Here is a 13,798-nt window from a genome sequence, read left to right as displayed (position 1 = left end):
ATGGCCCGCCCGCCGTGCCTGTGGCTGTGCCTGGCCGGGCTGCTGAGCCTGCGGGCGGCGAACGCCCTGCCCCTGCGCCCCGGCCCGCGGGACCAGGTGCTGGCGGCGGCCTTGCAGCGCCTGCGGGAGGTCTTCGACATCGAGGAGCTGCCGCCCGACGTGCTGCCCCGCAAGAAGCCGCCGCAGTTCATGGTGGATCTCTTCTACAAGGTGGCCGACGCCAACGGCATCACCCGCGCCCCGGGGCTGCTGAAGGGCGACGTGGTGCGCAGCTTCGAGAACCGAGGTGGGCCCGGGGCGGCGGGGCCGAGCCGCGCGGTGCATGCGGGCGCAGGCCCGGCGGGGTCGGGCGGTGTTCCTAAGGAAGGGTCTTTTCCAGTTCACGTGGACCACCACCACTTCTACTTCGACATCAGCGCGATGGAGAAGGGAGAGCAGATGCTGAAAGCCGAGTTCAGAGTCTTCAAGCTCAAGAGGACACATGTGTCCAGAAGGTCCGACGTGCAACACTTCTGCAAAGTAAGTGGGGAAATTATCAGTTAAACACTTAATTGTGCTATCTTTGTTACTAATACTGAAAATGGGGAGTGTAACTACGTACCGCCTGCATTATTGTTATTTTTGTTTTGTCGTCCTCACTTTTTCTTTGCCTCCAGCGTGCAAAGAAGTAATGCAAAGTTTTGACTTTGGCAGTACGCTGTCCTTTGTTCTATGGCAGTGAGCTTTCCCTAAAGATACCAATGTTAGACCTATCCCAAATCAGACTGTACTTTTCTGGGACTTGAGAAGTTTTGAAATTCGAACTGAAATTTATCTGCTGGAGCTGCTCCGAAAAATAGTAATAACAGCCAGGGATTCATGGGAAAACAGGGCAGGTAAGGAAATTGGGTGTATCTGTTCCTCTGGCAAAGATTTTTGCAAACCTGAAGACAAATAGTGGAGGAACAGAAGACTTTGATGGTATCAGGTGTTCAAAACAGGACAGGGATGGTCAGGATATTTTTCTGTAGTATCTATAGTCTGGTATCCTGCCTCTGAACACATATAGAAGTAGATGTATGTAGCAATAACTTTTTCTGTTAAGTCCAAAATCTACTTTTTGCGTCTTTTAGAATGACGATACAGTTTTACAGCTGTGACGTAGCAGAAACCTGCATAATCTTCATGCTCCTATTTTGCTGTAAGAACAATTGAATTAATTTCTTATTGTTTTTGTTGTATTGCTGTTTTCTAGGTGGAAGTGTATGAGCTCTTGGCAAGTGAAAATAAGCCACAGAAAAAACGTCTCATTACATCAAGATTATTGTCCCTGTACACAGAAGGCTGGGAAGTCTTCAATGTCACGCAGACAGTAAGCAGAGAAGTCTGACTTAATTTTATTTGTAGATCTTTTAAGGTGACACCTCATAACTCCAGCATTGTCATTGTGCTGGATTTTGTGGTCAATTTAAACTGAAGGACAGCAACAGAGGGAGAAGCTTTTTCTCTGCCCTTAAAAGTACACCTGGTGCTACCTGAATTAAAGAAGTGTTTATGAGCTGCTAGGAGCACAAGCTGTGGTGAGAATTGAGTAACACAAACCTAGTCGGTGGAGGGACATCAGTATGTCATGATTACAACCTTGTGTCAGTCCTTACACTGCCAAAGCATTTGGCACTGGTTGTGTACTAAGAGTAGGGTTTCGTTTCTCCTTTTTATTCTGGCAACATTTCTGTAGAGCAGCATGCTTCAGCGTTTTGTTTCTGGAGTTTATCATGGTTGGATTGCCTGTCATTTAACGTCCTCCGTAGACTTCTGTAATTGTGAGCTTCAAGATTTGTTTTGTAGATACCCATAAATTGTAACAGTAGGTGAATGCCTTTCCATAGCAAAAGAACCCACACATGGCTTAAAACTGTACTCTGGGACAGTGTTTTTCATTGTCTAAGCTTTATGATCAGACTGAACAGCATGCTTGGACGATTGCTTGAATTCCATCTTAAGTCATGATATTCCTGCTTGAGAATGGCCTGGCCTTATCTATCAGTTTGCAATTATAACAATTAGGTAAGTAAATTTGCTTGATTGTGAGTTTCTTCAAATGCCATGCTTTTTAGATTTTTAAATGAGTCTTAATGGTATGAAAAGTCTGGAGAGTTCATATTACTCTGTTAAGATAGCTATGAAAAATAAATTTCTGCTGAAAGTCAGAGAGAGTTTATTTTCATATTAACTCCTACACTCAAGTTTTCACTGGTAAGTTCTCTGAAATTAATTATCTTTCTGTAAATGTAGCTTTGGGGAATGCATATGCTATTTTGTATTTTTAAGTGTTGAATTACTGGTTTAAATATTAAACTCAATGGAGTCTCAGCTCTACAGTTATCTCACTTCTGTTATAATGTATGTCCTTATGCTCTCATAGCTTGTTGCCTATTCCCTTCTCCTAATATAAACGTTGATTAATCATAATGCTGTAATTAGATTATGGAAACAATATTTTTTTTCTTTTCCCTGTCTTCACCAGGTTTCCAAGTGGGTTGGAAACAGCAGCTCCAACCACGGCTTTTGGATAACTACAACACATGTATCCAACAATGGAATGGAACACAACCTGGTTACATTTGCCAAGAGCCAGGGTGCTTTGCAGGAGAGTAGAAATGCTCTCCTTGTCCTCTTCACGAACAGTAACAAACAGAGGTCTCACAGCTTTGTACCCTCTGCTACAAGTAAGTGCACTTTTAGAACGTGAATTGCCTGTTCATCTTCTGTTACCACCTGCTACCTCATGTAGACCTAACCTCAGTTATTGCAGTGTTGAACAGGTTTGAAGTTCAGCTTTGTCAGTGATCGAGTTTTGATTTGGTAGTTCTTGCTAGTAGGTCACCAGGATCCTAAATTGCCCCCCCCTCACAAAAACTGTGTTTGCCAGAAATACTCATTAATCCTAAGGGGAGTCTGGTTTATTTAATTTGTAAGGGGGTGAGAGTTCTATTTTTTTCAGTACGGCTCATATTATTTTTGTGGTGGTGAAATTTGCATGCAAATTGTATGTTAAGTTTAGGCTGAAGAAACTCAGTGACCTGGAATACTTCGTGAAAGTTCTGGTAAAGTATCTGTAAGTAGAGTCATTAAGTGTGATTTTAAGAGTGAAAGAGGTTGTTAACTAAGCATTTTAAACTTCTCTGTCCTTGGCTTGGTTTTTAAGCAGCTATTTAACTTCAATGACTAATTAGCATTGTCACTAAAGGCTGCTTTCATCAAAGACAACGCCCTCGTGCCTTAAAATATAAAACAGTGTCTTAACTCTCCCACTGGCCTTCCTGTAAAATCAACTAAGGCTGGATTTTAGGGCCTGATAAATGCAAAGAGCAAAAGCTCGGAGGAGGGGCAAAAATCACGATGTTCCGGCTTTGCCGGCTTTTCTGGTAAACGGTTGTATTGCATAAGAAAGAAGCTAGGTAGGACTTGGATCAGTATTAAGAAATAGATGGTGAAATTGATTGAAATTAAAAATGAGGCCAGTCTGTTCATTTTTGTTTCCCAAATAAAAATTAATAGTGAAATCCTAGATGCCAGTTTAATGAGCATCAACCTCTGCACGGGATACTGTGTCAGGATTGAGAAATTTCTCAATGAAGAAACTCTCTAGACTTTTAGTGGTCAGTGACTACACAGACTGTTCTCCATATCAGTGAGTTTCAGCTTGTGTACATGGATCTCCATGGACCTCAGGGCTTCTCAGAAGATATTTTAAAAAGCATCCTATTGTCAGTAAGCTTCAATCTTCAGCAGTGTTCTGTAAACCTGGTGATGTTTTTTTTTGGATCAAAAATTTGAATTTTTTTTTTAAGTTACTTTACACATTACCAGGTTACTACACACTCTGCTTTACAAGTGTATGGGTAGAGTTCCTGGGAGAATACTGGAGAGAAAAAGGCTGTGATCTCCACCTGCTGTTAGCACTGCCCAGAATAATGTGTGTTGTAGGAGTGGCCACATGAAGACAGTTAATACCATTCTGACCAGATTCATCCCTGAAGAGGGACTGTGGAATTCACACAATATTTGGTAGATCATTGTGGTTTTCCTTTCTATTTCTGCTGAACTGGGGCTTTTTCAGGACACACAGTGAAACACAAGAACACAAGATTTGACACATTCGGAAGTATGGCTGAAATGGCAATTGAACATACACCCCTTCTGATACTTTCATTCAAAATCTACTCTGAAGACTTTGATGTAGATTTATTAACTAGACTTTCATGCAGAATACTGTACTTAGTAAATTAACTTAGTTTATGAAACATTAACATACAACTTCCTTTCAGAATCAGAAATGAACCCTGCCAAATCTGATGCTTCACGTGTTTCTCATGACGCTGGTGTCATCAAAAGCAGCAGTGCCAGCATGAGCAGGCGACCTCGAGCTGCAGCAGCCGCTGCTGCCAGAAGCCCAATGGCAACGTGTCACCGAAGGGAGCTCTATGTAGACTTCCATGCTATTGGCTGGTCAGGATGGATTATTCACCCAAGTGGATACAATGCATTTTATTGCAGAGGATCCTGTCTCTTCCCTTTGGGGGGAAGCCTAAATGCAACAAACCATGCTACAGTTCAGTCCATTGTTTATACACTGAAACTGTCTCAAGATGTCAGCACGCCCTGCTGTGTGCCAGATGAATTGAAGTCCCTCAATCTTCTCTACTTTGATGACAAACAGAATGTCGTCCTTAAAAATTATAAAGACATGGTGGCAACAAGGTGTGGTTGTCACTAGAAAGACATTTTTTTTCTCTGCATTTGGTGTGCACCTGGATTCATTTCCCCATTTGCCACTGAAGATACCAAAGGAGATGGCATTTCAGTTTACAGGGCAGGAGAGACAGAAACTCGTCTGTGCTTCAAATCCTTCTCCTCTCACCATGGCTGTGTGGAAAGGTGGCTGGCTTGTGAAGAGCTGTGGACTTCAAGACCTCCATGGAGAGCTCTTTGAGTGCCTGTACACCAAGGAAGTTATTAAAATCAGGAACTTGCTATATGAAGGAGTTGAAACACATTAAGTTGACTGTTCAAATTAAGATCTTCTGTATACCAAGGCTCAGAATTTCCAGTGATTTAACAGACATGGCATCCTGCCTCAATCCAGGAAGGGCTGCAAGTGTCTAAGTAACACAACCTTACTGAATTTTGGCTACATGATCCAGTGGGGATGTGCAGTCCTACTTTAAGCTTTCAGGGTAGTTGTTTGCCCAGAGCTAATCTCAGAGGCCTCTACCACCTGCAGATCATGTGTTACCAGGAAATGGACTTCTTCCCCTGAGCTTTATGCAGCTCTACCGACTGCAGAGACCTGCTCATAAATCCCCATGGGACTTGCTAGCCAGTCTGAAGGAGCACATAGGTCAGTATTTGTCTGGGAACCAGCATACTTGGCTTCTGACTCAGGGCTGCAACTCTGTATGGTGAGGCCAGTGCCTCTCTCCATAATTCTATTCCCTTCCACTGCAGTCTGCTGTGGCTGTGGGGGTTTGTGGCACCAGATATTTAGAAACCTTTGTGTATTTGCTGTACAATGGGATCCTAAGGTTGGGTCAGAATGCTCATGGTTTAACAAGAAGGAAGAAAACTATGAAGCTTTGGAGGTCCATGAGAGCATGCTATGTGAGAAAGAAACAAGCCTGACACTGCAGAAAATTCCTGGGAAGCACAGAAGAAAGTAAATTACACATTATCTGAGAACAGGAAAGGCATCCTGTTTTCTTCAAAGCCTGCAAACCTTGAGGAAACTAAAAAACTGTCAGGCTGACAGATTTATTACAGGCCTGCAACTGGGTTGTGAGCGAAGGACTGAACAGAGATTCTCACACTAAGTGTGTAAGTACTGTCTGAACTCTGCAATAAACAGATTCATTTTGCTCTCATCTTATGAGTCTTGCATTCCTATGCCACAATGCTAGGTGCTGGCCTGGTCCCATCTATGAGGCGAGTTTGGTGGAACGTACTTGCTGATTCCCTTCCCTTACTTGAAGAGCAGGACACAGGCTTGGAATGGGCCCCTAGAGGTCTTTCAGTCTAGCTACGATTTCATGCAGGTGACCAGCCCATTGCAGTTCCTCAGTCAATTCACTGAGTTATATCTTAACTCTGGTTAGGCTTCTTGTCTCCACTAATCTTGAAGGAGGCTGACCTCTCACAGAATGTGACATCTCCCATGGGCAGAGTCTTCATGGAGAATATTTTTACTCCAATGAAACTTAGAAAAAAATATGTAATGTTTTTCTTTCTGTAAATACTGATGTCTATAATAAATTTATTTTATTTAAAACCCAAATACTTGAGGTATATTAAATTAATCTGTAATATAAAATGCTAATTTAAAAATAAATTTAATGTAACATTGGTATGGTTTTTATGTTGTATTTGAACCTCTTAGAGTCATGAATCAAATAATTTTCCAGAAGAGAGGACATTCCCAATGGCTTCAGTGGGTACTGTGTCAAGTCCTCTGACTCTGTGTCAAGGAGTATAACAGATAAGCAGAATAGACATGTTTCCCTTCAGGGAGGATCCTGTAGTTATTCCTCAAGTGAAAGCATTTTGATCTTGGTCGCCCTGGCAAAGTGGAATGTAAATCTAGTAGCAGGGTCGTTCTCACTGCTGCATCAGCCACACCCAGCCTGGGATTCAGTGCCATTGGCAAAGGGACCTTGGGAAGCATAGAGGGCCATAAAGGATCTCCTTTTACTGGTTTATTTCCTGAGCTGCTCTTTTACACTTTTCTCTTTTCACCGCAGAAGTACCTGTGGTGTTTTAAGTCTGTAGGAACCATACCTTGGGAGTGGCAAGATGTATCTACAGTGAGAGTCTGGAGGAGGTTGTTTCTGAGTGGTGACTTCAGCTGATGTTTTATCTCTGCTTCTTTTGGTGGGGGCCCTAAGAACTGAAGCCAGAGGTTTTTGCTAGCAGCATTTGGAGTGGATTGGCAGAAGCAGGTTCTGTGTCCAACATCACATCTTCTGTCCATGTGTGACAAATGTTTCCAGCATCATCAGCTGTATATCAGCTTCATCCTTCACTGCTCAACCCAGAGAACTGCCCTATGTTTTTCCTAGGATATCTTAATGTCTTTCTTCTTGTTTCAGATGCCAGGAAAAAAAAAAAAAAGGAAAATTTTCTACAGAAAATCAAGTATGATTAATAAATAAATGATGGGCACACAATATTAGCTAACATAGTGCTGCCCTACAATAGGTGAAATATGCACAGGCAAGCTAGGAGCACTCAGTAGTTTTGCACACATTAAATTATTTTTTTCTGCACCACTCAACTTAGTCTCATTATGCCCCATTAAACCCTGATAATTAAAACAAAATATATTGGAATTGTTTATCCTGGACTTTGTAAGGAAATGAGGTTCATAATAATGCCAAGGGAAAAAATTTACACTACACCACAACTTGTAATTAGAATAACAATTAGGCACAAGTAGGCTCTTTTTTTTTTGTTGCCTTTTTTTTGTTTTGCTTTAGAATAAAGGTGAATTGTCTTCTTATTCATTAACTGAAATATGTAAGAATTCCAAAATAAGAAGAGAATCCAACCTCATGGTGAAGAGGTAGGGTTATGCTCAGCCCCATAACAAAGCGTTTGGTCTAAGTTTGGAACTAAAGTGGTCCAGGCATGTGAGGTAATGTGCAGTCACACTCTGCTCCTCAAGGTGAGGAGAGCACTAAGCCTTGTCCTGACAACACGGCAGTGTGGTCTGAGTGTGCTGGGGGAGAGAGCCAACGGTCAAGAGCACAAATTCACAAGAGTGGTCTCCGGTTAGTAGAAATGTTTGTTTTAAGGGATTTCTGTGGTGCTCCTTTCACAAGGTATAGAGAGCATAAAGGTGCTTCTTGGCACTGAAGCAGGAGAAGGAGTATTCTGGGGATGTCCTGGAGCGGGTAAGGCAGAAGGGATGGGCTTGCGGAAATTGATCTGGGAGGGTTTGTCTTTTTTTTTTTTAGGGGGTGCGGGGGTGGGGGGGAAGAAAACTTGAAATGTGGCTGCCCTGAGGAAGCTGGAGCACAGCAGTGCTGTAAGCTCTCTTCTATCCACTCTGCAGGCTTGAAAATGCTGTTTGGTATGAGGCAATCTGCTAGGAATGCTCGGTGTTGTTTCCAGACTGTCAAGGGCAATTACTGTGGTTCCTGTTCTTCGTGTAGGAAATGGGGCAATTATTTGAAAGACTCATGCAGGATAGTATTTATTCATAGTCCTGGAGCTTGTCTCCGGGAAAGAGGAGTGGCTGGGTACCAATGGTAGGTTGCAGGGTTTTCCCACAGACACCAAACCCTGCAGACTATCACCAGTCCCTTTCATATTTCGCATGCAAATGAGAGTATACACGTGGCTTCTCTCATGTACACCCATGGGCACATGCATTCATGTTCGGAGGCAGCTTCACTCCTGGTTCATCCCAAAGGGTGGTGCAACTTACCGGTAACTGACGTGGAGTGCTCGGGCTAATTTGAGAACATTGCCACATCGAGAGGGTGCATTTCAATGGCTTTGAGCAAAAGTATGTCACACCCAGGCCACTTCTCTCCTTCTGGCCTGGAGTGCAGCTCACCTGCCAAGGAGAGTAGTTAGTAGGTGTGAATTTGCCTTACCTTTGGTGAATGAGACAAGTGCGCATTAAAGCGGCTAATGTTTTATTTCTTCCTGTTGGGTTTATGGCTTGAAGCCATTCACAGAATAAGGGGGACTGCTAACATATTCTGTTGTCACAGGATGTGTGCTGCTTTAGATTAATGCATAAACTAACTGCCCTAATTCATGGCCTGCCTTATTCTGGAAAACAAAAGCTGCAGGTTTTGCCTGAGAAAATGACCTGATACTGAGAAGTGACTGACCATTAACTGAAACGATAATTTGGTGATGCTGTAAATTCAGGCCTTGTGACACAAATCAGCATTATGGCATAAACCCCAGTATGCTGGTTCAGATCTGCTCACAGAAACCTTGATTGGTTAACCATCAGGTTAAATGGAATTGTCAAGCAGCACAAAACTGGTGTGTGTATTTAAAAATCTGTATAGACTTTCTACTGTTATCCATATTGTAATCAACTCTTTGTCTGTGTCAAATTTTCTGCTGAATGTGCTGAGCCAGTGTTCATGGCCAAGCAAATGTGTCCTCAAAAGCCATAAACAAAAAGACCTTCCCTTGGAAGTCCTTATCCACAACTCTCCGTTAGAAGACTTGTTTTGTCTGGGAAGAAACACCTTTATGTGATATCTTCACTAAAACCCCAGACAATCCCCTGAAAAACCAGAGTCGTTTTGCCTCATCCTGGCATAATCCCAGCCTGTGCTCTGAGTCACTTCAAATGGTAGGCATCGGCTTGGTGAAGGTACAGCTCCAGGCGCAGAACGGTGGATACTGAGGAGGGCTCCTGGCAGAGTAATCTTCTGTGCCACTAGAGGTGCCACAAGGTAGCTTCTTGCTTTCCATTGAGAGGGAAGGCAAGAATGATTGATGGGCTGTTCATAGGGTCCTGGCCAGCTCTGAAAGGAAACCTACAGCGCCGTGTCTAAGAGAACTATATGGAGCACAGCAGTGGAGGTCTGTGTGTGCCTACATGAAGCTTTTTGCGATCTGGGTTGAATGAGTATAACACTTGGAGGGACATAAACAAGACGAGATCATGGCACACTGAATGACTTCTCAGTGGTATGTAATTTAAGCTAATATCTCTTTCCATCTCATGCACTTCCTTTGCCATGTTACGAAATTTCTATCCAATTCCACTGGTTGCTTAGCCCTTGCCCAGGCTCTGGTCAGAGATTTTCCTCTCTGATGTTACATGTTCCTTTATCTAAGGGTAATGTAGTTTCAGTCAACAACAGCTCTCAAATGAGCAGAAAATATATACCAGTATATGCATACCAGTATATGAAGTCCCCATTAAGGGCAGAGGGGGGAGAGAGATAGAGAAAGAGAGGCTTACCTTCATTATAAATGGGACCAGGAATGTAAAAGTTCAATTACCAGAATGCATTTGCTTTGTACATTTTAAACCTGCTGTAGCTACTGTAAACAGCACATAAAGTTGGGTCTAATTGCTGCTTTCCAGCTTGACCTAATTGATGCTCTGATTTGCAGTCACCTACCTCTACAAGCCCATGTTTCATTACATTTTACCCTTGCTCCTGAAATCCTAAAATTCCCATGGGGAAAAATAGACTACAGCAAATCCAGAGCTTTTGCGTATGAACTGACAATCCTTTTCCCCCTGTAAATTTCTTCATCTACCCATGAACAATGAAAATACAGTAGGTTGACAAAGAGGTTTATTAGCTAGCCCAAAATACTCCTTATTTAAGGCAGGCATAGCTACTTATAACTCACTGGGAGTTTTACTTAAACTCTGAATGAAAACTGCAGTGATATAAAATGATATTAGAGATAATTTCATAACCTAATTGGGGTGTTTATATTACAGGACTGTGTTAGTCTCTTTCCATAATTGCAAAGAAAGAGTTCTCTGGTGAAGAATGTGTCAGCATTTTCCATGGAAAATTATTTAAAGAAAAGCTTTTGAAATATGAAAACCTCATGGTTTTAGCTTTAAATAAGCATTTCAGTCATCATAAAAAAAAACCCCTCTAATGTCTCCTGCAGCTTTGATTTCAAACACGTCACATTCTTCATTAAAGCAATCATTGTTAAAACAGAGGGACATAAAGCAACATAGGATTTATTCCTTCATTAAACTGATGATCCGTATATGAAGCCAATTAACATTATGAGTCTGGTGAACATCAAGTGTAAAGAGGTTACAGAAAATTAAAAGCAGTCACCTTGGTCTTTAGATAAAGAAAGAACACTTTTACATTATAAATTATAAGAGTGTCCAAGCGGGACAAATCGGCAAATTTGGTTAATTGGAAAATACATTTTACTGCACATGAATTAGGGTAAAATAACCTTTTAGCTGCTAGCCTTTTTCTGTGGTCAGGTACTGAGAATTACAGGAAAGGAAGTGTTTGGACATGGAAAGGAAAGAGAGCCATTTCATCAAACTGAGCTGTTCAGACTTCCTTGAGTTTTACAAATGATCCCCTCAAAGCTCAGTGCTTCCAAGGGAAACATTCATTCAGTGATTTTCCTCAGCAGTTCAGCCCTAGGTTTTGTTTTCATGGGTGAAAGGTAAGAAGAGGTGTGTTTGTGTGTGCAGCAGAGGAACAGTTCTGCTCTAAGGCAGACATCATCAGCAAAATGTCTATCCAGAATTATACTTATCTGGACTTTTCTTGCAGACCTGGTAACTAATACTGATGTCACTATAGTCACAGTAATGACAACAGTAATAAAAATAGTGATAAAAATTAAGTTTATGAGAGAGACTTAAAGGACTTTACATAAAAAGGGGGTTTTTTTCTGAAATATTGTAGCTCTATATGCTATTTCTTTCTTGTTTCTAGTGCTTGCCTTTGGTAGCCGGATGAGAGGAACTACCAGAGAAATACCAGACATGATCCCAAACAACTTACTGCATAGTTTTTCCGCAGTGGTCCCAGATTCGCAGGAAAGCGTCTGCAGCAGGGGCACACGGAGGGGCGCAGGAACGGCCCTGCCGACGGCCTTTCCCCGGGGAGGGACGGGCGGGCCGGGGCGCGGAGCTGCGAGGCTGCAGGGCTGCGGGGCTGGAGGGCTGCGGGTCTGCGGGGCTGGGGGGCTGGGGGGCTGAGGGGCTGCGGGGCTGCGGGGCTGAGGGGCTGAGGGGCTGCGGGGCTGAGGGGCTGCGGGGCTGAGGGGCTGAGGGGCTGCGGGGCTGAGGGGCTGCGGGGCTGGGGGGCTGAGGGGCTGCGGGTCTGCGGGGCTGAGGGGCTGCGGGGCTGAGGGGCTGAGGGGCTGAGGGGCTGAGGGGCTGAGGGGCTGAGGGGCTGCGGGGCTGCGGGGCTGCGGGGCTGCGGGGCTGGGGGGCTGAGGGGCTGCGGGGCTGCGGGGCTGCGGGGCTGCGGGGCTGGGGGGCTGCGGGGCTGCGGGGCTGAGGGGCTGCGGGGCTGAGGGGCTGCGGGGCTGCGGGGCTGAGGGGCTGCGGGGCTGAGGGGCTGCGGGGCTGAGGGGCTGCGGGGCTGCGGGGCTGCGGGCGCTCTCCGTGGTGCTGAAGCGCCGCTGCCCCGGGGCTCCGTCCGCCCGAGACCAGCACCAGACCCGCACCGAGGACTCCCCAGCGCTAACTTTTAATTATGTCAGTCCCGCGTTCCGAGCATTAAAATTAACCAGACACCGAGCTGGCGAGGGGTGGGGGATTATATATTGCTTAGTTATCTCCTTGTTTTGCAGCTGCTGGTCCTTGGGAGAAAGTTGAGTCTCGACCGGCTCAGGGTTCTTCTGCTCCTATTTAAAAAGCAGCGACTTGGAGCACTTCCCCGTGCTCCATTCCGCCTTCTCCCCCTCCTGTAATACGCTGAACTTGCAGGCTTCAAACTGCTGGGGAAAGTGAGTCTTGGAGCCAAAACAGCAATGCAGCCCCCTGACTAAAGCAAGGCCTGAGAGCGCCATAATGAAGTTATTATTATTTTATTAGGGGTTCTTATGATAAAACACTATCTCACTCCTCTCTTCCCGACGTCAGAGAAAAAGGAAAAGGCACATCTGTCTCTGTGCAAAGGGATCCTACAGTACTGGCCCTGTGTGGATTTTAAAGCTCAGGAGGGAGAGACTGCCAGGGGAGATCCAGGCAGTACTTCTGGGTTATGTCCTTCTTTTTAAGGTTACTTGACCTAAAGCTTGTGCTGCTATTTTATCGAGTGCAGCCAGATTCAAAACATTGGTCTTTGATCTTGCATGGTGCTGTAAAAGCCATCTCAATTTGTAGTATGCTTTACAGCTCAGAGACTTGCCTGGATGGTGAGCAAATATCTGTTGTCAAACAAAGATATTCCTAAAAGTGTTTGTGTATGTGTAGACATGTAAATATATTAAAAAAAAACACATGAAGACAGCTTTCTACATCTGTTACTAGTATGCTAAAATTATAAGTGAATGGATAAGATAGGATCAGATCAAATCAATTTGGATCTCAAGTAAAATTAATTTTTGCCTCGCTTTGCTAAAATAATGCTTTACAGGATGGAAACATAACTTCAACTTGAATATACATTAGGGGAATTTCCACATCTATGCCTAATTTAAAAGGCACACAGAGCAGGTGATATTTCTAAGGCTTATTAGTGTTTATTTAATGAGATCGTATGTACAGAATTAACTTTCCAAAGACATCATCTCTTCAAAATCACTATTTCTGCACCTGTATTGTCTGTATCCATCTCCTTTGCTGCGGTATGAATGTGCTGTCTTTAAACTCCCATCAGATCTAAGAGAGCTTGTGTAGATTTGCTCGCCCTTCCTGCACAGAACATTACAATCTTTATAAAATATTAAATTTGTGTAGTCTGTCGGAGAAGCAATTGTTCCAAAATAAAATCAGCAGTCTAGACGAAACATAGACACCAGAACTTATCAACAGTTGTCTGACTTACATCTTCTGATGCATCTTGAGTGGGTCATAATACCAACTTTATTTTCAGTGGTGCATAAATTAATTACACGCATTTAATAACCAAAATATCATTATATTCCCCCTTTAATATCATAAAGGCTTTACGCCAGGGAAGCACTTAATGTGCAGGGGGCCATAACAGGCTATTATCCTTGTGTAATGCTATTACAGAACCAATTATGTGCCATTATACTTGCTTTTTTTGCAGTTTATGTGATTTGATCCAATCCCGCGTCCCTGACTTGAAAATTTCATCTGGGT

The 13,798-nt window shown here is 43.5% G+C and overlaps 1 protein-coding gene across 1 annotated transcript; it reads left to right on the top strand.

Moving 5' to 3' along the window:
• On the top strand, positions 1-4,759 carry LOC138112770 (bone morphogenetic protein 7-like). The gene is made up of 5 exons (XM_069020367.1): positions 1-286; positions 380-519; positions 1,235-1,351; positions 2,507-2,708; positions 4,311-4,759. The coding sequence occupies exons 1-5, from the start codon at positions 1-3 to the stop codon at positions 4,757-4,759; spliced, it is 1,194 nt and encodes a 397-aa protein (XP_068876468.1).
• Positions 4,760-13,798: the final 9,039 nt, after the last annotated feature.

Source organism: Aphelocoma coerulescens, chromosome 6 (assembly GCF_041296385.1).
Source record: "Aphelocoma coerulescens isolate FSJ_1873_10779 chromosome 6, UR_Acoe_1.0, whole genome shotgun sequence".
Classification (NCBI taxonomy): domain Eukaryota; kingdom Metazoa; phylum Chordata; class Aves; order Passeriformes; family Corvidae; genus Aphelocoma; species Aphelocoma coerulescens.
The sequence above is the reverse complement of the archived record's forward strand: the minus strand, read 5'-3'. Positions and strand labels throughout refer to the sequence as shown.

What these genes read in the sequence shown, in the direction of transcription:
- LOC138112770 (XM_069020367.1), top strand. Translation starts at nt 1, where the DNA reads ATGGCCCGCCCGCCGTGCCTGTGGCTGTGCCTGGCCGGGCTGCTGAGC. An exon ending in TCTTCAATGTCACGCAGACA is followed by an intron (nt 1,352 to 2,506) that starts GTAAGCAGAGAA and finishes TGTCTTCACCAG; the next exon opens with GTTTCCAAGTGGGTTGGAAA. An exon ending in CTTTGTACCCTCTGCTACAA is followed by an intron (nt 2,709 to 4,310) that starts GTAAGTGCACTT and finishes ACTTCCTTTCAG; the next exon opens with AATCAGAAATGAACCCTGCC.